Below are 27,912 nucleotides of genomic sequence, written 5' to 3'. Positions count from 1 at the left end.
GTAAATGTAGTTCTGTCATTCCCTTGTGACTAAAGCACAAGTGCTTCGTAGTTACCTCACATTTAATGGGATGTCTCTCATTTCTGTACTTATATATTAGAAGTGAATCTATTGTGGTCTATTGATGAAGGATTAACAGGGACATGCTACATTTATAAATACAGTTCATTGAGAAAATGTCTGGTAAAAGCATTATGGAGGACAATACTCAAGAAATCCAATATTGCTTTCCGGATAACAATTTTTCATGTGTCAAAGAGATTATGCCTAAAGTGGAATATGTAATTTTGTACATTTTCATTTCTTTATTAGCAGTGTTTGCTGTGTTTCTAAACCTGCTGGTGATCATCTCCATCTCTCACTTCAGGCAGCTTCACACTCCAACTAACATGATTGTTCTCTCTCTAGCTGTAGCTGATCTGATTGTGGGACTGATTGTTATACCTTTAATGGGCATTAGGTACATAGAATCATGCTGGTACTTTGGAGAGGCATTTTGTTTTCTATTTTTATTTGTTATTTTTATGGTCGTTACAGCATCTCTTGGTAATTTAGTGTTTGTATCTTTAGATCGTTACATTGCTGTGAGTGATCCTCTGAGATATACAGTAAGGGTCACGACTGATAGAATTGTTATTTGCATTGTTATAAACTGGCTTTGCTGTGGTGTATATTCTTTTATTATATTGTACAATACTATGTTCTACTCAAAGACACTAGACAGGTGTTATGGACACTGTACAATTTTTTTCAAGTTTGAACATTTTGTCACAGACCTTCTTGTCACTTTTGTCGCCCCTTCTTGTGTAATTATGTCTATATATGTGAAGATTTTTTGTGTTGCAAAACATCAGGCAAAGGTGGTAAATTCTGTGACAGGGGTCAGCAAGTCACAGCGAAAGGCAGGAAAAACTCTGGGTATTGTTGTAATTGTTTTCTTTATGTGTTGGATACCATATTATATAGTCACTCTTATTGAAGGAAATGAACTAACAGAATCTGTTGAACTTAATGTAACCTGCTGGATTTTGTACATGAATTCCTGTATGAATCCACTCATCTATTCTCTGTTTTATAAATGGTTTAGAATATCAGCCAAACACATTCTAACACTAAACATTTTGAAACCATCATCAGAATACTTCAATCTTTTCCCTGAGGATAAATGATAAATTTATTCTGAAAACTGGGGGGAAAAAAATCTTGTTTCTTTGTGCAGTGTTCATTATTTTTATGTTTAAATGTATTTTGTGTACATCACCAAGTAAAAGTTTTACCTGATGAATGTTGGTAAATGCATAACTTTTATAGATTCACTGCAAACATGAGTTTAATTTAATGCATATGATTAAATAAAGGCAGAGTAAGTTTGTTCTCATACAGATGCTTAAAAGTGCTTCACACACACACACACACACACACACACACACACACACACACACACACACACACACACACACACACACACACACACACAAACAAATTAAATAAAACACTTAAAATATATATATTTGTTTCACTAAATAGTGCCATAATTGAAATTTACAATATTTCTACATTGTTGTGCACACATCAGTGCTTGGTCTCTGGTTTAACCTTTGTTAAAGATTATGGCAAAGAAACACATTAAAGATTTAAAAGAAACTAATTTTAGGCTGGAAAAATTAAATAAATAAACGTTCAGAGTTTGTAGCATGACAGAAACAGTGTCTGTAACAGTACATAAACCTGACTTTTTTTCTTTAGAGAAAACGTCGAAGACTGTGACTGTGGAGACAAGGACTGTGCTGTTCAACAAGTGATTGTAATGTCACTGGAAAATGACAATGTTTTATAAAAATAAAAAAAACACTAGATTTGTCTTGTCTAAATTAGTGCTCTGTAATATATTTTTAAGGATTTAAAGATAATTTTGTTCTTTGTTAAACAATGCGAAAATAAGATGTAACCATAGATTAAGCATTTTCTCATTTGTTGTCATGGATTTAAATCAACTGCAGATGTGTTTTTCTGTTAGGCTTTAATTTTAATGTGGTCTTTAAATCTGATCAGAAAAAAATTTACATCAACTAGTGTTAAATAGTCAATGATATTTAGTGTTGTATAGTCTTGTTTAGTCCAGACATACATCACTTAATTTTACATGATCTAGGTAGTTACAGAATATGCTTCCAAATTCAGTATACACAGTTGACTTTCTGTAATGTATTTGGCTTGAAGCTTAAAAATAATGTTCATCTATTTTATTAATATGTTGCTATTAGAGATACGGCAATGCAAAAACCTTTTCTACAATTTAACACAGTGTCTTCTCGTCATTGGGGCATCTTTATAGTTTAATTCCCATGTAGATGTGCATATGTCATGGGTCAACTTTTTTAACAATGTTGCCTGGTGATATTGCAGATTGATGTTGCTTGGCTATTTTTTAGGGGTGGGAGGAAAAAAAAAAATCAATCGATCAGTTCACTGTCATTCTTTCCCAAATTATTCTCAATCAATTCTCAAAAGTTCAGAATCAATTCTGTATTAAAAAAATATCACAATGGGGCAGGCCTGTGCATTCATGGGCTAGAAACAGAAAAATAATAAGCGTTGACAGGCACATTTGTTTGCTGCATTTGGATCAAGATGGACAAACTTTTTGACATTGCTTTAAAAGTTGCTTAATGTATCTTCAGCTCTGCCATTTTTGGCTTTTGTTATTAATTAATTTATTTTCTTTCCGGCTTAGTCACTTTATTAGTTTGGGGTTTTACAGCGAAATTACCTTACGCAGCGGATGCCCTTCCAGCTGCAACCTATCACTGGGAAACACCCATTCACTCTCATTCACACACATACACTACAGACAGTTTAGCTCACCCAATGGACCTGAAATGATGAGAAATGCCAAGTGACCTAGCCGTGGCTTGAATCAACAACCTTTTTGCTGTGAGGCGACAGCGCTACCCATTGACCCGCAGCTTTTTTTTTTATTCCTTATTTATATTTACAATAATGCTCTTATATATATTTTTATCGCTGTTAACTAACCTCCAAATATCAGCTGTTCACAAAAAGGCCTAGACCAACCAAGATATCAGCATAAAAGCACGCTCTGCTAAATATTTTGTATTCTTTGGTATCAACTGTTTTTTTTATATATATTGACACATTTTATTTAAATATTGCACACAAATCCTATTTTTTTCTTGTCTTAAATGTTGCCCAGAATGTTTAGGATATCCTGGATGCAGGACTTACATTCAAGTACTAACATTCAAGTTCTATAATAGTGCCTATTCTTAATTTAATTCATTTCAGTAATATAACAATTTTAGTTAAGTTAAAAATGTAACCTAATAGGGTTTTGTTGGTTGTGATCCTTGTTGATTATTGCAGAGGATCTTTACAGCAATTTGTTCTGTTTATAAATCTATACAAATTAAATAACCAAGTGATGCTGAAACAACAGTATAATCAATAAACAAAGAACAACATGTCCGTCTAAAGTACCAAAATTTGAACATATCTGATGTCCATCAGTGGTATAACAATATCAGTCTCATAAGCAGATCAGCCACAGCCAGAGAGAGATTAATCATGTTGGTTGGAGTGTGAAGCTTCTTGAAGTGAGAGATGGAGATGATCACCAGCAGGTTTAGAAAGAAAGATAAGTCTGCTTCATCATAGCAACATTGAGGCTTGCTTCAGCTAAACATCATGTGTACCAACCTGGTTCTGACATCTAACACAGTGCTCTATTTAAATACATACATATTGTCTCTCTTCAGTGCTTGGCTGAATGCCAGTTTTAAACTCCCTCCATTGTCCCCATCTCCTCCAAGCTCATATCTTATTGCTTTTTTAGGTTTTTAGGCCAGGTACACAGCAATCTGCCTCTTTTGTATGCCATTTACATTACATTAACAACATTAGCAATAAAAACTTTAATTTAAAAACAGCATGATGTTTTATCTTTGACTGCAATTTATATTTGCTTGATGATCTGAAACAAAGTGTGACAAACATGCAAAAAATAAATAAATAAAAACAAAAAAAAAAAGAATTTTGTATGGGGCAACCACTTTTTCACACCCCTGTATTTTCTATGGGACACTTAGGACTGCAAGTGTGTTGGCTGGTACAGTTATAAAATATTCTCTTAGTGAATGCTATTTGAGCATAAGTAAAAAAAATTAAAAAAAACTCTTTAACATTTGACACTGAATGCTCATCTTAGCTAATGCATCATTTGTTGAACTTTTTTTAAATTATACTTAAAATTATAATATTTAACAGGTAAAAATATGCAAATGGGAGGAGGTTGGCACCTATATTTAGCTGTAAATTATTTCACCTCTCGAATTTTAAATCAGATTACATTTAATCAACAATTTTTTTTATATTTTTTCAAGCTTGGTGCAAACAATTTATGTGTTAAGCATCACTTTAGTTAGGCCATGCCAAGCTCTCATAAGAAAGTCCTTAATTTAACAAAAATTTTTGTTCATTTTGCTTCCATTTACCTATTATTCAACAATGTATTTTTTCAGTAAATCTGACTTTTTAAGTTCTGCCTTCATTTTCAGCTATGTCTTAAATAATGGGGATCAGTGGTTCTATTAGTGTAATCTTTTTTGCATCTTGATTATTGTGAATAACAACACAAAGCACTCACATATGGCCGTTCAAACTGTCAATATTTATTCACACTGAAAAATCTGTACACATTTCACTTTTAAAGTAGACAGATACCCAAAAAAGCTCCAGTTGATTTATATTTTATTGTTGTTGACAGAGGCATTTTTTTTCTTTTCTTTCTAGCATCTCTCTTGCTTTCAAATGATTAGTAGTTATTCAGGGTTGATCCTGATATGAAGTGATGATGTTTTATGTTTAGTTAATCAAGTGTTAATTTTGTACCAAATTGTGTATTTGCATATCACACATGTTGTAAATTTTATTTCATTCATCTCAGAAGATGTGCTTAAAGTTAACACTAAAGCAAATTAAAATATACTCACGAATGACCCTCTGTTAAAATGTTCATCAAAGAGGATGCTGGCTGAAATATTCTGAAAGTTACAATGTGTTTAACGGATATTTTAAACCAGCTGTAAAATAAAGCATAGACAATAGGATTCAGACCCGAGTTTATATAAAATGTCCATGTTAAAAATGTCATTGTAGTGGCTGAGATTGCTGTTGTTTTTGTTAGAGAACAAATATAGAAAGGAATCCAGCAAAGCAGATAAGCTGTCACAATGATTCCCAATGTCTGAGCAGCTTTACTCTCAGATTTTCTCTTCACTGAAACCTCCATTACACATTTTACACCATTTATTTGAGAGTTTATAACTTTCACTTGCTTATGCACAACATAAAATATCCTCAAATATGCAGTGATGATCACAGTACAAGGAAAAAGGAAGGAGCAGATCAAATCAATGAATCTCCAAGCAGGAGTAATCAGAACAATACATTGGCCAAAACACAGGGTTTTGTTTGACATGTCAAAATATCCATTACTAATTACAGATGAAATAATGTAAACTGAACAGCAAAACCAACAGAGAAAAATGCTTATTAAAGTTTTTGTTGTGGTTATTGTTTGTGGGTACAGTAAGGAATGACACACAGCCATATAGCGATCAACAGCAATTAAAACTAAATTAATAAGAGATGTAGAAAGTAGCAACCTAACGGTCATTACATAAAGTCCACAGTAAGTGTCTCCAAAATACCAACATGTCTCAATTTGTTTGATACCCTCGATTGGTATCACAACAAGTCCAACTAGCAAATCAGCCACAGCCAGAGAGAGAATAAGCAGGTTGGTTGGAGTGTGAAGCTTCTTGAAGTGAGAGATGGAGATGATCACCAGCAGATTCAGAAACACAGTCCATGCTGACAGCAATGACACAAACACATACATGATATTGTATTCAAGTCTGGTGCGTTGTCCCTTGACACATGATGAGTTGATGTCAGGAAAGCAGTATTGAGTATCCTCTGTCTCATAGGCCATTAGTGAGTCTCCTCCTGTTAGGAGTTTGTTCTGGTCTCCTTTCTGTCCTTTCATTTATACAGAGCCCGTACAGTGGCCCACCCACTTTGATGCTGCATATTTGATTAATTATATTATTTACCCAACTTTTGGATTAAGATAAATAATTTATTATAGAGGAAGATCATTTATAGCTAATTTATTATTTGAATCATTAATCTGATAGCTTTTGTAAAACTAAGAACAAATATCTAAGTATACTTAGTTAAATAAATAATTACTTAAATAAATAAGTAACTGCTACTCTATATTTATTTTGGCCTGAAACTTCCTTTCAATGTCTCAGTAAAAATATTATTCAGTAGCATTAAAAAAAGGAATTGCTAAGAGACTGTGAGAAGCATCTCAAGGTGATTTTAAACGGGTCGCATAAGGGCTTTTCACACTTGAAAGAGGTAACCCTGAGTCATCTTAATCCCCAGCTAAAAGGAATCCTGAGTTATGTGTAACCACTTTTCACACTGATCATGCCATATCTTGGGTTAATGAATAATCCCCAGAATTCCTTAACAGAAGTTTCACACTTTACAAACCTAAACCCTGGGTTAACATTATTAGCATCACTATTACCCTTTGGTAGGGCCAGATGGAATCTGCGGACGTTTTTTTACTATTTCTGCTGAGAAATTTGGTAAAAATCCATGGATTTCTGCTGAATTATTTTGGGAGTGTCATAACTAAAAACTTAATATGTAAAATCGAAAAATTATATATTTTTACCTTTTATGTAATATTTAAAATGCAAATCCAATTAGATTAACTTTATTTGGTAAACAGAGCAAGTCTCTCATATAATATATCCACTAAAAGACAGAAAATATTACTGTACAAACTGCATTGTACATAAATCAAATTAATATTTTTATGTTAGTCAATAATATTACTGTAATAATTTAATAGCTGAATAAATATAGATTTACACACATTTACTCAAGGAAATAAACAGAATTAACGATGGGCTAACAATCTGCAGAATTCTGCGTGTGCAGATTCTGTGTGGGCCTACCGATTGGACAGCAGGCAACATTTTTACTTGGCATTTTCAAAGTTCAGTAATTTATCACAATTATTTAACATTGTATGTTTTAATTGTTAGTCGTTCTTTTTGTAAGTGTGGATTATGTGCTCAAATACATAGTTACTTTATTAATGTTTAAATTCAAGAGCTCCAAAATCTATATGCAGTTTATTTGAGTCGGGATTCTGCCACTTCAGTTTTTTACATTCTTGTTTCTGTGACACAGTCCGGGCACTGGTCATATCTTGTCAGTTGCACGTCTCTTGCCGTTGTTCTGAATATAGTCATGGTCTTCAATGAGCTGCGCATTCTTGTTTTTGTAGCGAGCATGCACGAGCTCCAAAGGAGGCTCGGTTCGTGTGTACTGTCTCATCCTGGTGTGTGTTGTTTGTGGCAAAGTGTTTTATTCTTATTGCTCCAGTCTAGTTGGTTTTAGTTTCGGTTGGCACGGGGACAATTAACATGCACGTTGCATGTGTAAGTGCTCGGTAAGTGTTTTATATATTGTGCACTATCGTGTATTGCTTTCTGTCTGTGTTGCTGTTGTTTGTTGTAAGTGGCTTGTGTCTACACTTGGCCACGTGCTGTTGTTATGTGTGAACACACAGTTAATGAGTTCTCTTATTGGCTGCGTGCTCTAGTCCTGTTTTCTTGTGAGCACATGGCTTCTGTTGTGTCTTTGTACCATGTGCTCTTCTGTGTATTGTCTTCTTGCCATCTTGTTAGCCCATTATTATTTGATGTTCGCCTGTTTGTTTGCCAATTTGCTCTTGCTTAAAGCTTCCTCATATCTGCTGTCTTGTGCTAATAAGTCATAATTTTTTGAGAATTCATGTTTTGTTGTGTTATGTCTTATCCTTCCTTAACCCGAACCAAGACAATTTGTTACCTCAATTTGTTAAATATATTGGAATATAAAAAAGACAAATTTGTTACCAGCATTAAATTTTTATTCTTATTGTAATAGGTGGTATAAAAATATCAATCCCAGTAAAAGGACATGTAAAAGACTTGATTGGTTAAAAAAAAAAAAAAAAAAAAAAAAAAAAAAAATATATATATATATATATATATATATATATATATATATATATATATATATATATATATATATATATATATATATATACATATACACATACACACACACACACACACACACACACACACACACACACACACACACACACACACACACACACCTGTCTGGTTCTCAAATCTGATTGGCTGATGGCTGTGATATATTTAAGTAATATCAGCACCCGTATAGCCTCTTTACCCTTTGTGTATTACTCTGCCCACATACAGCCAGCAAAAAGCAGACACTAGAGATCTTAAGTGTAAAAGATGCTTGCTCAGCTGTTTAACTGTCAGCTTATTATTTGAATCCAACGCGGAAGAAAGTAATTTTTGAGACTCTCCTTATTTGATTTTGTTTTTATATACAATTATGCTGTCAAACTGTTGTATTAACGCAATTTCACACTCCTAGCAGTGCAATATGGCTGTATATTGGCACTGGTTGGGGCACTAAAGCAGGTCGCACACCAGAAGCGCCGCTCGGCGCCACGACATGGTGCGCAAATGACAGATTAAAGTATCACACACCAGACATTGATATTTTTCAAGACACTTAAGTACAGCTTAAAGTGACATTTAAAGGCTTAACTAGGTTTATTAGGTTAACTATGCAGGTTAGGGTAATTAGGCAAGTTATTGTATAATGATGGCTTGTTCTGTAGACTGTCAGGAAAAAATATAGCTTAAAGGGGCTAATAATTTTGTCTTTAAAATGACTTTAAAAAAAAATAAAAACTGCTTTTAATGTAGCTGAAATAAAACAAGTAAGATTTTTTCCAGAAGAAAAAATATTATCAGACATAATCTAAAAATTTTCTTGCTCAATTAAACATCATTTGGGAAATATGTAAAAAAAGAAATAGAAAATCAAAGGGGGGCTAATAATTCTGACTTCAACTGTATATATTAGTGCAGATTATATTGCATGTAGATATGTGTACACTCAGAATCGTGCAGTCAGGAAGACACCAGCTTCAAAAAAAGACTCACCATACCATATCTTTTTTTTTCTTTGCAATTCAAAAAATGTCAGTCCTTCTGTAATAAAGATATTCCACTATCTCAGACTTTTATTCAAAAGCCAGCAAATGCTGCAACATTTAGAGGAGTTTGCTTTTTCCATTTAAAGCAGCCTTAGATGAATAAATACTTTTCAAATCACATTCAGTCAAAGCTCAATTGAATCATAGCCTGTGTTTCGGGTGGTGGAGATGCTTTTCAGTGAATCTTCCTTCATCAGTAACATTTGTATTAAACTGAACTGAATTAAACTGAACTGAAATACAACATTGACGTTTACACTAAATTAAATCAGTTTTATTTAAACTAGAGATATGTCTACATTCTATCCCTACTCTACTATCTGCCTGATTTGCTCAAATGTTTCACTATCTGAAATATTATGTTATTTTGCATACTTTTCTCCTTTCGACACAATATACATTGTAAAATGACTTAAGAAATAAAGATAAATTGATGAAAGCTGAAAACAAGCTGATGAAACAAAGACATCTTATTTAATAAATATATATTAGCATGACTTTTTCTTGTGCTAATGGATGCAGAATAGATGCATTTTGAGTAATAACGATAACGAGAGAAAAAACGGCTCTAAATGCTGCAAATATTTTAGGCCACAAAAATCAGGAAAATTACATTTAAAGACAAACTGTGCACAGCTGTTTAATCTTTGTAATATTATACTTGGTGTGTTTTAGAGGAGAGGTAAAAGTGTTGCGGCTTTCCTAGCATTGTCCAGATGTGGCAGAACAAACTCAAAAAGCCAAACACTTGCAATTACACATAACCTATTTACAAAAGTAGGCTTGACTGAATTTATTTCTAACAGATTTTGAGCTAATTGCAAGACATTTATTATTTAAATGCACACACAAATGCCAGTTTGAAGTCCATTTTAATTACACTGCATTTTAACATTTCAACATGGAAATTAATATGTGAACTTTTGCAGAGAATAAAACATTACATTAAACAAAACTGTTGACATACAAATAGAATATCAGTGGAAGTGGACCTGACTAAAGAGAATTTGAGTTAATAACAGGATACTTGAAATGTACACAAAAACACAGCACACTCAAATTGGTTTATATTGATCACGATTGAATGAAATAAGTAAAAATATAAGTACCACTAATGTATTTCTAGGGTACAGAGTCTAGAGTTGCCTTTTCTTTAAAAAAATGCATGTTTTAATGCCTTGGAAGACAGAAAAAGGATATTATTTGGCCATAATTCATCCTGACGTTTTACCAGTAAAACAGAATTAGGCATTCTGCATCTCTTTTTGCTAATTTATTGTTGATTACTGCATGTCATTAATGTACATGAACATTTGCTTGAGTATATACTTTTTTTGCTGTAATTTGTGTATTTTCAAGCATCTTAAAGGTTGAGCTAAAACACAACAATAAACATAAAATAGCTTCACCAGTCATGAATGACTATCTGTAAAAATGTCCATTAGAGAGGATGCTGGCTGAAATATTCTGAGAGTTACAATGTGTTTAACTGATGTTTTAAACCAGCGATAAAACAAAGCATAGACGATAGGATTTAGACCTGAGTTTAAATGAAAGGTCCATACTAGTAGTGTCATAGTAGTGGATGTGATCGTTGTGATTTTTGTTAGAGAACAAATATAAAAAGGAATCCAGCAAAGCAGATAAGCTGTCACAATGATTCCCAATGTCAGAGCAGCTTTACTCTCAGATTTCCTCTTGATTGAAACCTCCATTACACATTTTACACCATTTATTTGAGAGTTTATAACTTTCACTTGCTTGTGTACAACATAAAATATCCTCACATATGCAGTGATGATCACAGTACAAGGAAAAAGGAAGGAAAATATTAAATCTATAAATCTCCAAGTTGGAGTAATCACAACCATGCACTGGCCATAACACAGTGTTTTGTCAGACATGCTAAAATACCCGTTACCAATGACATACCAAATATTGTAAACTGAACAGGAAAACCAACAAAGACAGATGCTTATTACAGTTTTAGTTTTGGTTATTCTTTGTGGGTACTGTAAGGAATAACACACAGCAATATAACGATCAACAGCAATTAAAACTAAATTACTAAGAGATGCTGAAAGGAGCAACCCAACGATGATTACAAACAGTCCACAGAAAGTGTCTCCAAAGTACCAACATGTCTCAATTTGCTTGATACCCTCGGTTGGTATCACAATAAGTCCAACAAATAAATCAGCCACAGCCAGAGAGAGAATGAGCAGGTTGGTTGGAGTGTGAAGCTTCTTGAAGTGAGAGATGGAGATGATCACCAGCAGGTTCAGAAACACAGTCCATGCTGACATTAACAATACAAATATGTAAAAGATATTGTATTCATGTTTGGAGCGTTTTCCCTTGATACATGATGAGTTGATGTCAGGAAAGCAGTATTGAGTCTCCTGATCCTCTGTCTCATAGGCCATGAGTGAGTCTCCTCCTGTTAGGAGTTTGTTCTGCTCTCCTTTCTGTCCTTTCATTTATAGTGTCTGTGTCAAATTAGCCCACGTTATTCCCACCTATTCTGATGCTGCATAATGATAGAAGTATTTATTTTCCCAACTTTTGCTTTGATGGATGCACATAACTTTCTACAGAATAATAATAATAATAATAATTCCTTACATTTATATAGCGCTTTTCTGTGCACTCAAAGCGCTTGGAGGGAATCTGGGAGGGAATCTCCTCATCCACCACCAGTGTGCAGCATCCATCTGCAGGGCTTGAAATTAACCTTTTTGCTTGGTAGCACCAGTGCTCCTAACTTTAAAAATGTAGGCGCATCAGCCAAAATTTAATCGCACCCACCAATTATGAGCACCGTTACTACAAGTTTTATACAAACATATTTATTGTATTTGAAATCAACACTAATCAAACTAACAAGCAAAAAAACGTTCAAGGTTACTGAAGTAACCCTTCGTTCCCCGAGGAGGGGAACTCCAGCACTATAAGTGGATTTGATGAAGCTACTTGTCTGAAAGAGTATTGAACGGGCCATTGAAAGCAATGAATTGGCAGCGCAAGCTTGCACAGGTGTGTTGCATCGCCAATTAACTGAGCATATAAGCACACCTGGCGCCAGCAAACGCTATCCTTTTTTAAGCTGAAGAGACTTTTAACAACTAAGGGACAGTCATTATGGTGACGAAGTATAGTGCTTCCGTTCCCCTCCTCAGGAAACGAAGGATTACTTCAGTAACCTTGAACGTTTCCCTTCGGGGGGAACTCCAGCACTATAAGTGGATTTGATGTTCTAAATCCACGTATGGGAGTCCATTGAAAGTGCCATAATGACTGCACCTTACCAACGCCTCCGATGAGAGGGCAGTCAGGCAAGCGTGACGCACCCAAATCATGGAAGCCGCGGTCCTCCAACGCGCCCTTGGCCCTAACTTGTTCCCACTTCAAAGAAGCTTTACGGAATAGGTATATATTTTTTGGGAGTCGCTAGCGTCTAGATAATTCTAGGAAAATACGACAGTACGTTGGGAGCATGCAATCCCGGAAGGGAGGACGCTGCGGAGACCATCCGCACCCAATAGGGGGACAAATGGAATTACATATGGACTAACCCTAAGAAGGGGGAGTGCGCATAATAAGGTGGTTAGCAGATAGGGAAGTTACGGGTCCACCCAAGGGGGGAACTTAACCGTGGCGGAAAAAGCATATGGTGATCACCAGCGGGGATCGGCCATAGCAGGCACCTGTACCCAAAAACGCGGACTGACCAGCGGGCAGACCTAACGTAGTGGGCCAGCGAGTGACTCCTCCGCTGAGTCAGTGCTGGGGGCCTCGGAGGAATCTGCAGGGCTCACCGAATGGGGAACTTTACTGACAGACAGGAGGGTGCACATCTCTCCGTGTTAGGGAAAAAAGGGCACCGCAAGCGTGCTACAACAACCCACCGAGTTGTTTCCTCAATCACCAAGGGTACCTAACACCCTTGAGGAAACCGGCTTCACTCTCAGATTGTAAAACCTTACAAATGTGTTGGGTGTCGCCCAGCCCGCAGCTCTACAAATGTCTGTTAAAGAAGCGCCACGCACACACGCCCAAGAGGATGCAACGCTCCGAGTGGAGTGTGCACGCACTCCCGGGGGACGCGGCTGACCTCTGCTCAAATAAGCAAATGAAATGGCCTCCACAATCCAGTGGGATAATCGTTGTTTAGAGACGGCACTTCCCTGCTGCCGTCCGCCATAACAGAGAAAGAGCTGCTCAGAAGATCTAAAGTACTGAGTACGGTCCACATAAATACTTAGGGCGCGAACTGGACAAAGTAAAGAAAGGGCTGGGTCTGCCTCCTCCGGGGGCAGCGCTTGCAGGGTTACTACCTGATCTCTAAAGGGAGTGGTAGGAACTTTGGGCACATAACCCGGGCGGGGTCTCAGGATAACTTGAGAATAACCTGGCCCGAATTCCAGGCTTGAGTCACTGACCAAAAAATGCCTGCAGGTCCCCGACCCTCTTAATAGAGGCCAACGTGACCAGCAGAGCTGTCTTCAGGGACAGAGATCTTAAGGATACTGAATCGGGTGGCTTGAAGGGATCAAATCGCAGGCTCGTGAAAACGAGGGCGAGATCCCAAGAGGGCATGAGAGGGGGGCGAGTTGAATTAATTCGCCTAGCGCCTCTGAGGAACCGGATGATGAGGTTATGCTTTCCCACGGTGCCGCCAGCCACCGCGTCATGGTGAGCGGAGATGGCGGCAACGTAAACCTTGAGAGTGGAGGGCGACAGCACAACACTAATCTGGCAAGATCGGGGGTCTTCTCTGCGAGAGACACACCTTTCAGTGAATAGACTCCACTTCAGGGCATAAGCGCGCCTTGTGAGTGATGGTATTAACCACCACGGGCGGCAGGTTACCTAAGTCTTCCTCGCGTCTAGGGACCACACGTGGAGGTTCCAGAGATAAGGGCGAGGGTGCCAGATGGTGCCTTGTCCCTGAGAAAGTAGGTCCTCTCTCAAAGGGATCTGCCATGGGAGGGCCGTCGCGAGGAGGGAGAGCTCTGATATCCAGGTCCGGTTGGGCCAGAGGGGTGCAACTAACAGAACCTGCTCCTCGTCCTCCCTGACCTTGCACAGTAACTGCGCGATCAGGCTCACTGGGGGAAACGCATACTTGCGTATGCCCCGAGGCCAGCTGTGGGCCAGTGCATCCGTGCCAAGAGTGCCCTCGGTCAGGGAATAAAACAACTGGCAATGAGCGTTCTCGGGGGAAGCAAACAGATCGATCTGGGTCTCCCCGAATCGCGCCCATATCAGCTGGACAGACTTGGGGTGGAGTCTCCATTCTCTAGAGTGAATCTGCTGCCGTGAGAGCGCATCGGCTGCACGGTTGAGCATACCTGGGATGTGAATGGCGCGTAGCGACTTCAGCCGCGGGTGACTCCAAAGGAGCAGACGGCGGGCGAGCTGAGACATGCGGCGAGATCGCATACCCCCCATGCGGTTGAAATACGCTGCCGCCGCCGTACTGTCCGTCCTGACCAGCACGTGTTGTTGCTCCAGCACCGGAGAAAAATGGCGGAGAGCAAGGAACACTGCCAACAGCTCTAGGCGATTGAAATGCCAATGCAGCTGGGCTCTTACCCACAGGCTGCATGCCCGCGACACACGGCTCCCCAGCCTGTGCTGGAAGCATCTGTTGAGACAACAACATGACTGGACGCCTGTCCCAGAGGCACACCGGCCTGCAGGAACGAGGGGTCGTTCCAGGGGCTTAGGGTGCGGCGACACAGCACAGTAACAGAGACTCGGTGTGTGCCCGCATGCCATGCGCGTCTTGGAACTCGATCTTGAAGCCATTGTTGAAGTGGTCTCATATGGAGCAGTCCGAGCGGCGTGACAGCCTCAGCAGAAGCCATATGCCCCAGGAGCCTCTGAAAATATTTCAGGGGCACCACTATTTTGCTGTTGAGCTCCCTCAGACAGTTCAGCAGCAGGCGAGCGCGCTCTCCGGAGAGACCCGCGGAAGGGCAGAGTCCCACAGAAGAGCTAGAGGAGAGCGATTCGCTCTGGCTCCGCACCCTGACTCCGGAAAAGGGGCTTGGGGGCTGGGAGAAGGCAGACCGTCCCCCCAGCACCCGTGAGCCGCTGGTGGAGCATGTAGACCCTGCGAGCTGAGAGGCTGCGCGTCCCAGACTGGCAGGGCTTGCAGTGCTCGTGAGCCACTGGCGGAGCTCACCGAACCTGCGAGCTAGAGAGCATAGTGTCTCAAACTGGCAGATTTCTGGCTGTCACATCCGGGGAAGTGGAAAAGTGCCCTTTCATTTCATGGCAGTAAAAGGTGCTGTTGGAAATGGCGCCCAGCCCTCCAGCGGAGAAGAGCAAGTTCCCTCTTCTCCAGATGACCTGTCCCAGGGACGCTTCGCGGTCCGTTGCCGGACTTGGCGGCGTTCTGGGCAGGGGGAGCTGCCTGTTTCCAAGGTGCTCGACGCGCTCGCTTCGCCAGAGGCGTGTGCGGGGGCGGTGCAGCTCTCGTAGGCAGGCGCCTTCGGCGAGGAGCAGGTATGGATGGCACGGCGGACGGAGCGGGCTTACGGATTAGCCGATAAGACATCACCCATCAGACTGCTCTCTAACTGCCTCGAATTCATGGGTGAATTCGCAGACAGTGTCGCCGACCAGCTTGGGATATGGGCAAGTCAAGAAAGCGGACTTTGTCGACTTTGCGCATACCATCCAAGTTTTAGTCAGGGGTGGTGCTCCTGGATCACTAGTGTGGACATCGTCCTCCCCAAAGCACACGCAGCGGACTCAGTAGTCTGAAGAGCTAAGTCGGCAGCGGTGCGGAGCTCGTAAGCCTGGGTTGGACCCACCCTCGTGCAGCTCGGCCAGCGCCTGCGATTGGTAGCGCTGGTAGGTGGCTATCACATGCAAGGCGGATGCAGCCTGGTCCGTAGCTTTGTAAGCTCTAGCTCTGAGGGAGCCGAAAACTCACAGGCTTTGGATGGGAGACGAGGCAGACCCCGCCAAGAAGAGGCGCCGCGCGGATTAACCGCCATCGCGCACTCAACCTGAGGAATCGCCACATACCCCCTGGCCGCTCCACCACCGAGAGTGGTGAGGGTGGAGGGACACGCAGCACGAGCAGAAAAAAGTGCTCTTTAGGACCGCGTGAGCCTACTGTGCATCGCCGGGAAGAAGGGAACGCCCCTCTAGTCGGTCCGGCCATGGAGCTGGGGGATAAACCATCTCCAACCCACGGCCAAAGCAGCCCGGGGAAGCACGGCTAACACGTCCGTTTCAGGATCCATTTTGACAGCGCTCACCTGCCCGAAGGGGGCGAGCGGGTCCGGATCATCGTCGGACAATGAAAGCCCACCCTCCGATGCCGCGGAGGACATCTGATCTCCGGTGTCAGCGAGCGTGAGAGCTACCATCTGATTAGACGGATCACTCCCAGTACCCGAAGCTTGGATGGAGCGCTTGGAGTAGCGAGAGGTCTGCGAGCCCTTAGGTGGCGGATTATCTCTCGCTGGAACCCTCAGATCTGCCCGAGCGCCCTTCTTACGAAAGTTAGCCATGATCTCAACTGCGCGACGGTCCTGGCATCGCATTGATGACATGAACCGCCCCGAGCACCACATTGACATGCTTGACCCCCAAACATGTAATGCAGTGATCGTGCCCATCATCCGGAGCCAGGAAACCCCAGCAACCAGAAACGCGCAGTCGGAGCGCCATCCTGAAAAGGACGTGCTGCACGATTGTGTTGCTCTTTTAGGAAAACTGCAACAATACGCACCGCTCTGGAGGACGGGACCCAAAGGGACGCCAGGCAAGGAAGAAAACCCAGCTCGACCGTCTGCCGCTGCGTGGACTCGCTCTGGACCGGGATCGTTCGCTCGATGTGGCTGTAGACAGCAAGAGAAACCCTCATGAAGCTCGATCAGAAAAGTCTCTGAAGCAAAAAGGATCGCGTTTGCTGGCGCCAGGTGTGCTTATATGCTCAGTTGATTGGCGATGCAACACACCTGCGCAAGCTTGGGCTGCCAATTCATTGCTTTCATTGGCCCGTTCAATACTCTTTCAGACAAGTAGCTTCTTTAGGATTTAGAACATCAAATCCACTTATAGTGCTGGAGTTCCCCCCGAAGGGGAACTATATATATATATATATATATATATATATATATATATATATATATATATATATATATATATATATATATATATATAATGGGTGGAGCCGAACCCGAATACGGTATTCGGAAAGGCACGAATAGCGTGTTTTTACGAATACTTATTTCTAACAAATACTTGAAAAATTATTTGTATTCGGGAGCAAGAAACACATTATATCAAAAAGCAGCGTTTCCTCATGAGACCACAGTGCATGCCCCCGTAAGTGAATAAATGAGTGAGTGAGTGAGTGTGAGAGAGAGACGCTCAGTCAGTAGTCTATGGGCGGAGTGCAGGTAAAAGGTGTCTGGCACAAGCTTCTCCACAGCAACAGACCGAGAAGGCTCGGCTGAGCGAGAAAAAAATACTTCACTGCATCACTATTTTTGTTAAATAGATTTTTGTACCTTAATTGGGTTTCATATGCAGTTTATAAACTTGTAGCGTAGTTTAAGCGGAGTTTGATCGGGATATTCTATTACGCTGCATTTTTGACGTTTGCACTCGGGTGCTCTGTTTACGCAACGTTAGCTCTGTTAGCGCAGTAATTTAGACAATAGACTGTTGACAGAGTAACGTTAACGTTCGTTTATAAAGTTGTTCGTTTATTCGACAGTTGTGTCGAATAATATGCACTTATGGGAGTTATATGGTACGTCTACATTACTGTCTTTTGCAGACAGCAAGATATATGCTATAGGCTAGTTAACCTAAGCATAGCTTCCCGTCACTTTTTATTAACTTGAAACTCCTCAAATACATTTGGGCACCCAGAAAAAGAGTGAGACTGCTGCTGAGCCATTTCTTGGTCCTCCACGTGTCAATAATAATAATAATAATAATAATAAAAACCTTCAGGTACTGTGTGGAAGCATTTTAAAGTCAGTGGTGCTGCAGATAAAACAAAGTGATACTGTATAATGTGTGCAAAAGTGAAATCAGCAGAGATATTAAACATCTGTCAACATCATCTATGCATAATCATTAATTCATTTCTTTTCGGCTTAGTCCCTTTATAAATCTGGGGTTGCCACAGTGGAATGAACCACCAATTTATCCAGCATATGTTTTACGCAGTGGCTGTCCAGTGCCAGATCTCCCAGGCAGAGTTTTATTTAGATTTATTTAGCTAATTTTAGTTTTTGGAATTCTGTGCATTGGAAAGAAGTTCTTTCAAAAGAAGAACAGTTTTTTTAAGTATTATTTGTTTTTATTCTGTCTATTCAGTGTTCTTCAACAAGAACGGTGGTGGTGGGGTTCATAATATTCACAATGGTATTTTATTAGTTGTTGGTTTAACCATGGATGAGATAATGGCTTCTATGTTATTTTCTTTTCAATGACATTTCTTGTCACGTGTTCAAAAACAACAACCAATATTGCATATCTATAATTTATATAATGGGTATAATTAAACAATACTTTCACTATAAAGTAAATTAGAAGTGGAATAGAAAAAATATATATTTTTGCGCCATTTTGAATTTTATTCGAATACAAATACTTTTCCCCCCTCATCAAATACAGATACAAATACCGGCTGCTCTGCACATCACTAATATATATATATATATATATATATATATATATATATATATATATATATATATATATATATATATATATATATATATATATAATACCAGTGCAGATTATATTGCATGTAGATATTTGTGCATTGTTACATAACAGGTGTTACTGGTGCACAACTAGTGGCTCTATATGCCACAAAAACACTCAGAATCGTGCAGTCTGGAAGACACCAGCTTCAAAAAAAAGACTGACCATACCATATCTTTTTTTTTCTTTGCGGTTCAAAAAATGTCAGTCCTTCTGTGATAAAGAGATTCCACTATCTCAGACACTTTTAAAATCCAGCAAATGCTGCAACATTCAGAGTTGTTTGCTTTTTCCACTTAAAGCAGCCTTAGATGAATAAATGCATTTCAAATCACATTCAATCAAACATCTTATTTAATAAATATATATTAGCATGACTTTTTCTTGTGCTAATGGATGCAAAATAGATGCATTTTGAGTAAATGGGATCAGGAAAAAATCAGGAAAATGACATGTAAAGACAAAATGTGCACAGCTGTTTAATCTTTGTAATATTATACTTGGTGTGTTTTAGAGGAGAGGTAAAAGTGTTGCGGCTTTCCTAGCATTGTCCAGATGTGGCAGAACAAACTCAAAAAGCCAAACACTTGCAATTACACATAACCTATTTACAAAAGTAGGCTTGACTGAATTTATTTCTAACAGATTTTGAGCTAATAGCAAGACATTTATCATTTAAATGCACACACAAATGCCAGTTTGAATTCCATTTTAATTACACTGCATTTTAACATTTCAACATGGAAATTAATATGTGAACTTTTGCAGAGAATAAAACATTACATTAAACAAAACTGTTGACATACAAATAGAATATCAGTGGAAGTGGACCTGACTAAAGAGAATTTGAGTTAATAACAGGATACTTAAAATGTACACAAAAACACAGCACACTCAAATTGGATTATATTAATCACGATTGAATGAAATAAGTAAAAATATAAGTACCACTAATGTATTTCTAGGGTACATAATGTCTAGAGTTGCCTTTTTTTTTTTAAAAAATGCATGTTTTTATGCCTTGGAAGACAGAAAAAGGATTTTTTTGGCCATAATTCATATGACATTTTACCAATAAAACAGAATTAGGCATTCTGCATCTCTCTTTTTGCTAATTTATTGTTGATTACTGCATGTCATTAATGTAAATGAACATTTGCTTGAGTATATACTTTTTTGCTGTAATTTGTGTATTTTCAGGGATCTTAAAGGTTGAGCTAAAACACAACAGTAAACACAATATAGCTTCACCAGTCATGAATGACTATCTGTAAAAATGTCCATTAGAGAGGATGCTGGCTGAAATATTCTGAGAGTTACAATGTGTTTAACTGATATTTTAAACCAGCGATAAAACAAAGCATAGACGATAGGATTTAGACCTGAGTTTAAATGGAAGGTCCATACTAGTAGTGTCATAGTAGTGGATGTGATCGTTGTGATTTTTGTTAGAGAACAAATATAGAAAGGAATCCAGCAAAGCAGATAAGCTGTCACAATGATTCCCAATGTCAGAGCAGCTTTACTCTCAGATTTCCTCTTGATTGAAACCTCCATTACACATTTTACACCTTTTATTTGAGAGTTTATAACTTTCACTTGCTTGTGTACAACATAAAATATCCTCACATATGCAGTGATGATTACAGTACAAGGAAAAAGGAAGGAAAATATTAAATCTATAAATCTCCAAGTTGGAGTAATCACAACCATGCACTGGCCATAACACAGTGTTTTGTCAGACATGCTAAAATACCCGTTACCAATGACATACCAAATATTGTAAACTGAACAGGAAAACCAACAAAGACAGATGCTTATTACAGTTTTAGTTTTGGTTATTCTTTGTGGGTACTGTAAGGAATAACACACAGCAATATAACGATCAACAGCAATTAAAACTAAATTACTAAGAGATGCTGAAAGGAGCAACCTAACGATAATTACAAACAGTCCACAGAAAGTGTCTCCAAAGTACCAACATGTCTCAATTTGCTTGATACCCTCGGTTGGTATCACAACAAGTCCAACAAATAAATCAGCCACAGCCAGAGAGAGAATGAGCAGGTTGGTTGGAGTGTGAAGCTTTTTGAAGTGAGAGATGGAGATGATCACCAGCAGGTTCAGAAACACAGTCCATGCTGACATTAACAATACAAATATGTAAAAGATATTGTATTCATGTTTGGAGCGTTTTCCCTTGACACATGATGAGTTGATGTTAGGAAAGCAGTATTGAGTCTCCTGATCCTCTGTCTCGTAGGCCATGAGTGAGTCTCCTCCTGTTAGGAGTTTGTTCTGCTCTCCTTTCTGTCCTTTCATTTATAGTGTCTGTTTCAAATTAGCCCACCTTTTTCCCACCTATTCTGATGCTGCATAAAGATAGAAGTATTTATTTTCCCAACTTTTGCTTTGATGGATGCACATAACTTTCTACAGATTAATAATAATAATAATAATAATAATTCTTTACATTTATATAGCGCTTTTCTGGGCACTTAAAGCACTTAAGACAATGGGAGGGAATCTCCTCATCCACCACCAGTGTGCAGCATCCATCTGGATGACTCGACGGCAGCCATTTTCCACCAGACCGAACACAACACACCAGCTGATTGGTGGAGAGGAGACAGAGATGCAGCCAATTGGAATATGGGGAGGGTTGGGAGGCCATGATGGACAGAGGCCAGTGGGCAGATTTGGCAGATTTTCCCCTACGTGTTTCTTTAATGCTGCGTTCACAACAGATGCGGAACGGGCATCAAGCGAGAGTGATTTACATGTTAAGTCAATGCAAACGCGTTTATGTACATTTTTGTTTGTCAAAAAGACAGTTAGGTACTAGGTAGTCAAATGTAGAGGTTCACCTATGAGCAAAACACCAGAAAGCAGAAACAAGCACAACATCAAACTGAAAGGTCATCTATAGAAAGAGCACAAACACAGAACCAAGTTAAAGTGACAGTTCACACAAAAATGAAAATTAACTTACTACTTACCCTCAAATGGTTTCAACCCTTTGTGAAATTCTCTATTCTCTTAAACACAAACAATATTTTAAACAATGCTGTGAACCTGTTGCCTTACATCAGGGGTGTCCAAACTCGGTCTTGGATGGCCGGTGTCCTGTTTAGTTAAGCTCCAATTTGCTTCATTATACCTGCCAGAAAGTTTCTAGTATTTCTAGAAAGAGCTTGATTAGCTGTGTCAGGTGTGTTTGATTAGGGTTGGAGCTAAACTCTCTAGGACACTGGCCCTCCAGGACCGAGTTTGGACACCTCTGCCTTACATGGTAGGAAAAACAAATACTATTGAAGTGAATGGATGCAGGTTTCCCGCTTTCTTCAAAATATCTTTATTTGGAGAAGATTTTTATTTATTGCCTGACTATCCCCTTAGTCAAAAAGTAACATGTTTAGTAATTAAATGATGTGTGAGTGTGTGTGTGTATGGATGTATGTGTATATATATATATATATATATATATATATATATATATATATATATATATATATATATATATATATATATATATATATATATATATATATATATATATATATATATATATATATACACACACATACATACACACACAATGAAAATACATGTGTGTGTATATATGTATATATGCATAGATGCTTGCCATTTGGTTCTACAAAATTGGTTTGATATTGGATGTTAAATATATTGTTTTGATGTTGGTTTGAAAACTGATTTGATATATTTTAATACTGTGGCTTTTACTGTATGTCCAAGTACATTGTATGGTTACAGTTTCATTGCTTCTGTTAACAGGGCCAAATCTCTGTGAGATCTGAGGCCTAACTGACCTGTTATTCAGACAGTGATATGACATCTTTGTTAATTTGGACTTTGCACAGAAGTTTATCAACTTGGGATATCCACTTGTTTGTCTATTTGTTATGTCACAGAAACATAATCCTGTGAGCCCTGTTAGCACCAGTTCTGTGACAATCCTCTTGTGAACTTTTCACAAAGGGTGTGAAACAAACACATGCAATACACTGATGCTGCATTGTGCTAAATGGACTGAGAGTTTATTTTGATGAGATTAAATTTAGCATGTCTTTGCAATATTTATGCAATACATGACATACAGTATGTGTGCAATTGGAATTGGCATGCATAGTTAATAAAGAAAATGTAATAAAATATTATGTAAAAAATGTAAAAAAAAATATTACCACAAAGTTTTATCTTCATAAAATGTTTGGTTATTTGGTTCTGCATTATGAAGAATTATTTAATTTTTTAAAAGAAGGATTGGATCTTGTCATTTACAGAGGCCTTTGGTTTTATGTTTTTACATCCTGTTCAGCCTTTTCTTTTCTCTTTTGACTTGCTTTTGTCCTGGTACCCTAAGCAGAGCAATCAGTCAGAATGTTCATTCTCACTAATGGCTGTAATACCAATTTAACATGCTTTCTCATTTTACAAGCTGCTGATGGTGATCTGACAAGTCAAATGTGTAGAAAAAACTTTCAAAACTGCGCGAAAGGGTTCAATGAGTAGCTGTATCAGAACATTTCAAAGCAATGTTATGCTTATACTACACACAGGGACAATTCAACTATATGCTGATTTTTACTTATGCAACAATGCCTCTTAAAAACAGTATTACCTAAATTATCACATTAAGTCACCCTTATTTATGATGCACTTTATTGACCCTATTCTTTATGTACTAGCTGGTGCAGCCATTGAAATCTTTTTTTTGCTCAGGACTTCTGGGGCCTCATGTATCAACGCTGCGTACGCACAAAAACTTTGCGTACGCCAGATTTCACGCTCAGAATCGCTCACGTTTGGATTTACTAACAATGAACTGAACGTGGGAATGTGCGCAGGTTCACGGCAGCTTTCTGGCAGGCGTACGCACATTTTTTTTGCGTGTCTGTTTTATTTCCATTGGCGACTCCTAGAGGCAGTTGTGTTAAATTCTTCTCTACAAAGTGTCTGATCCTTGCAATGGCGTCTGTGTGAGACGGGTTCATATAGTAGGTATGTAAGATTTCCATACCATACAGTTGACCAGCTAAACATTAAAGCCTAATTTGCAGCGGTCGCCTGTTTTCCCAATGTAATCTGAGCAATCTACTGCACGCACATTGCTATAAAGACACTATCTGAAGATGAATTTGCATGCGTGAATCAGAAACATTTTCATTTAATAAATGTGCAAATAAAATATGATGCTTATTGATATGAACTTATTGATGATTCCTACTTGTCTTTCTCGTGATAAATAGTGGGCAAAATCTGATATGTAGCGGGGAAAACAAGAAGAAAGAATTCATCAGACGCTGGATTCGAACCGAGTTCATGCTCGAACGTGTCAGTTCATGCTTACATGCTTCTTATGAGGTGCGCCACTGAGACTGGTAAGGGTTATTGCAACATTTTACAGATATAAACCACACTATTTCTTTTTTAAATGCACTCAGTGCGATGTTCAGACCCAACTGTGTTAACCGTATCAGCTAAACTCTCCCACTCTATTTTTTTCTTTTGTTGTTAATTCCGGAGAACAAACTTGCAAATAACACCGCTTTTCTCCGGTCTACCTCCGAAAGCAGCACCTCCAATTCACATTCTGTTCAAAGTTTCTCTTTTTGCTTGCTTTTGCCATTGCTTTTTCGTTGGGTTTTACCATTAGAATAGTCATTAGCATATTCATACGGGGGAGGAGGCAGGGAGGGGTTTTGTGCTCGTGCATGTTGCGCTCAGTTTCACGTTCATTCAGATGTACAAAAGAATATGCGTGAGATTCGGCGTACGCAGTGTTTCATACATCTGAAATTTTTTCTGCGTACGCACATTTACAGCTTTGTGCGTACGCAATGTTTTAGTAAGATTTCCACGCAAGTCTTCGTACATGAGGCCCCTGGTCTTTTTCACTTCCATTTTTAAATGTTAAAAACAGCCTGTTAAGTTTCTTGATATTGCAAATTATTTTAGTTTTTATGTGTAGTCTGAAACACACTTGAGGATGTTGTTTGACTGTTTTCTGCCATTTGAATTGGATATTCTTAAAACAATCGCAAAAACGTGTGCACTTCCGCATTGCAGAATAAGGACACTACAGTTTGTGTCCAAGCTTCCAAATTCTCAGTGCTCAAACAAAATCTTCAGTCACCATTTAGGGCTATAGGCTTCCCAGGAAACGTTCTCCAGTGGTTAAGTTCTTACTTGTCAGGCAGATCATTTAATATATTTTTTAGGGGGTTGCTTTGTAGAACATCAGACAAGGCCCTTCCAGTATTGAGTCTCCTGATACTCTGCCTTGTAGGCCATGAGTGAGTCTCTTCCTGGAGATTGTTTTGCTCTCTTTTCTGTCCTTTCATTTATACAGTGTCTGGATCAGACTGACACTTCTGATACTTAGCAGGACCGTTTAAAATTTATTAAAAGATAATTTATTAAAAGACTTAAGAATGAAAATAGGGGCTTCTTTTTTGGGAAACCTATCCCAACTGAGAGCAAATCCTTCAAATCACAAATACAGAGTGTGGATTGGCCCACTGAATTGGAACAAACGTGGCGCTGCATGTAAAAGTTGAAAATCTTTAACTTGAAGCAACATCTTAAAAATGTGAGGCGCTGTAAAAGGTGGGAGACATGTCTGTCATGTGCATGTTTACATAAGCTTCTTTCACACATAAAGACTTTTCTAAAAAAAAAAATACTTGCAAATTTCTGGGAAGAAATCTTGTATGAAAAGGCCCTTTTTGAAAATACCAGTAAATTCTTTCTGCAAATTTTCCGGGAAGAAAAGTTGCAACCTTACCAATAATTTCCCGGAATGCTGCTCTGTGTTAACGCAAAAAGAAATTTGCTAGAAATAGGTTCACATTTAATGCTGTTCACGTTTAGAACGTGCTGACGCGGGACATCTACTTTGGCCAATCATTCCACATCCACAGTCTTTGAATCTTTCTGCAAACACAATTTGCTTCTGCTTATTAGTCAGTTAACATTTCTATGTTCCTTTTTAGTGCCAACTGTGGAAAAAAATTATAGATAAAATGGATATGAAAAAACAGTATGAGTTTACCTGCATGATGGATGTATACATGAAGGAGCATTTCGGTGAGTAGCCTACAACATCGTGATCTTTTGTTTCAAAAATTATCTCACAAGCTTCAGCATAAACTCAAATGACATACAAAAGTGTTCCCCCTTTTCATTGACGTTTTTTTTTATAGTATCATCAAAATTTGTAATGTTGTCAAATGTGTAAACAAAGCTCTTCCTGTTAGGAGTTTGTTCTGCTCTCCTTTCTGGCCTTTTTTTATTCTAAGTTTGGATCAGACTAATCATCCCATCTACCACCCACTCTGATGCTGTGTAATGAAAATTATTTCATTTAAACATATTTTTATTGCATAAGCAAGTAAGAGTGTTTGTAGCCAGTCTTTGTAAGTGTGCTCAATATTGTTATTTGCAGCTTCTGATTAAAATTTTGCTTTAGAACTCTATACATAATCCTTGTCCAAATATAAAACAGTAAGTCAAATGTTTGAGAAAAATAAATATATTTGAAACTTTTACTCTGTAAAAAGTTGCTTCTGCCCAATACGCTTACATTGCACTTCACAATATATTGGCATTTTCATATTGACATAGTCATTTACCTGGTTGCATCATGACTGTTAGCATGGGTTGTATTTCTGAGTTTATGCACAGTCCAAGATCACTGACGTATAGTAAACGACAGAAGTAAAACCATTTTCAGTGTTTGAGTACCATTACCCACTGATTACCCCACTCATTTTCTGAGTTTGAAAATGGCCAGTTTGTGCCATAGACAAACATTCATATGGAGTCCAGATTGCTGTATGTGCATCCACAAACATGATACAAAGAATCCATTTGTATTTAGTTATTTAGGAGGCACTTTTATGCAAATAAACTTAAAAATGAGGATAACAGAAGCACTTCAAGTCCCCAGATGGCAGCAATATATAAATAAGTTTAAGTTGGTTTAGATTTATTTTTATTTGATAAGACATACAGAAAAAATACAGCTAATGAATAACTATTAAGTACTATTACAATGTGGCATTCACATTTACAGGTATTCTGAGAGAAATATCAGTTACAAATGGGTGAATGTGTGTTTGGTACTTGCACTACAACCTCTCAGAATTATTTGCAAACACACTGTGTGATAATGTATAAATGTACGCAACTGTTCTGCACACAAAAAACACATGCAATTTCATTCAAAATCATTTCCAAACATTTCAATATTTTTGTATTCATTAATTTTACATATTATAATTGTGATACACTTGGCAATTGCTTTACAGTGAAGATAACAATATAAAGCTAAGTTTGAATACAGAAAAGATAGTAGCATCCTCAGTTTATTTTGACATTCAGTTAAAAATATCCATTAGAGAGGATGCTGGCTGAAGTATTCGTAGAGTTATTATGCATTTAACTGATATTTTAAACCATTTATAAAATAACGCATAGACTAAAGGGTTTATACCACAGCTAACAAACATAGTCCATGTTAAAAATGTCATTGTAGTAGTAGTGATTGCTGTCATTTTTGTTAGAGAACAGATGTAGAAAGGAATCCAGCAAAACAGATAAACTGTCACAATGATTCCTAATGTCAGAGCAGCTTTACTCTCAGATTTCCTCCTTACTGAACCCTCTGTTACACGTTTACCACCCTTCATCAGAGAGTTTATAACCTTCACTTGCCAGTGTACAATGTAAAAAATCCTCAAATACACAGTAAGTATCAGAGTACAAGGAATTAGGAAGGAACATATTAAATCAGCTGTTTTCCAACCAGGGCTAAACATAACAGTGCACTGACCATAACACATGGATTTTTGTGAGATATTAAAAAATCCATTGTTGATTACATAGACAATGCTGTAAACTGAACTGCAAAACCAGCACACACAGATGCTTATTAAAGT

General features: G+C 38.4%; 3 protein-coding genes across 8 annotated transcripts in view; 2 read left to right on the top strand and 1 right to left on the bottom strand.

Annotated features, from left to right (window-relative positions):
• LOC137487290 (trace amine-associated receptor 13c-like) overlaps positions 1-27,912 on the top strand; it is a 111,775-nt gene that overhangs the window by 32,711 nt on the left and 51,152 nt on the right. The window lies entirely within an intron of this gene.
• LOC108191508 (trace amine-associated receptor 6-like) lies at positions 98-3,068 on the top strand. Its single transcript, XM_073915203.1, has one exon. It carries the CDS (start codon positions 177-179, stop codon positions 1,167-1,169), a length of 993 nt encoding a protein of 330 aa, XP_073771304.1. The 5' UTR covers positions 98-176; the 3' UTR covers positions 1,170-3,068.
• On the bottom strand, positions 4,162-6,042 carry LOC137496531 (trace amine-associated receptor 13c-like). Its single transcript, XM_068223860.2, has one exon. The coding sequence runs from the start codon at positions 6,011-6,013 to the stop codon at positions 5,006-5,008; it is 1,008 nt and encodes a 335-aa protein (XP_068079961.2). The 5' UTR covers positions 6,014-6,042; the 3' UTR covers positions 4,162-5,005.

The sequence above is a fragment of the Danio rerio genome, chromosome 10 (genome assembly GCF_049306965.1).
Source record: "Danio rerio strain Tuebingen ecotype United States chromosome 10, GRCz12tu, whole genome shotgun sequence".
In the NCBI taxonomy this organism is placed as follows: Eukaryota; Metazoa; Chordata; class Actinopteri; order Cypriniformes; family Danionidae; genus Danio; species Danio rerio.
Note: the sequence above shows the minus strand (reverse complement) of the source record. Positions and strands in the feature narration are given on the sequence as shown.

What these genes read in the sequence shown, in the direction of transcription:
- LOC108191508 (XM_073915203.1), top strand. Translation starts at nt 177, where the DNA reads ATGTCTGGTAAAAGCATTATGGAGGACAATACTCAAGAAATCCAATAT.
- LOC137496531 (XM_068223860.2), bottom strand. Translation starts at nt 6,013, where the DNA reads ATGGCCTATGAGACAGAGGATACTCAATACTGCTTTCCTGACATCAAC.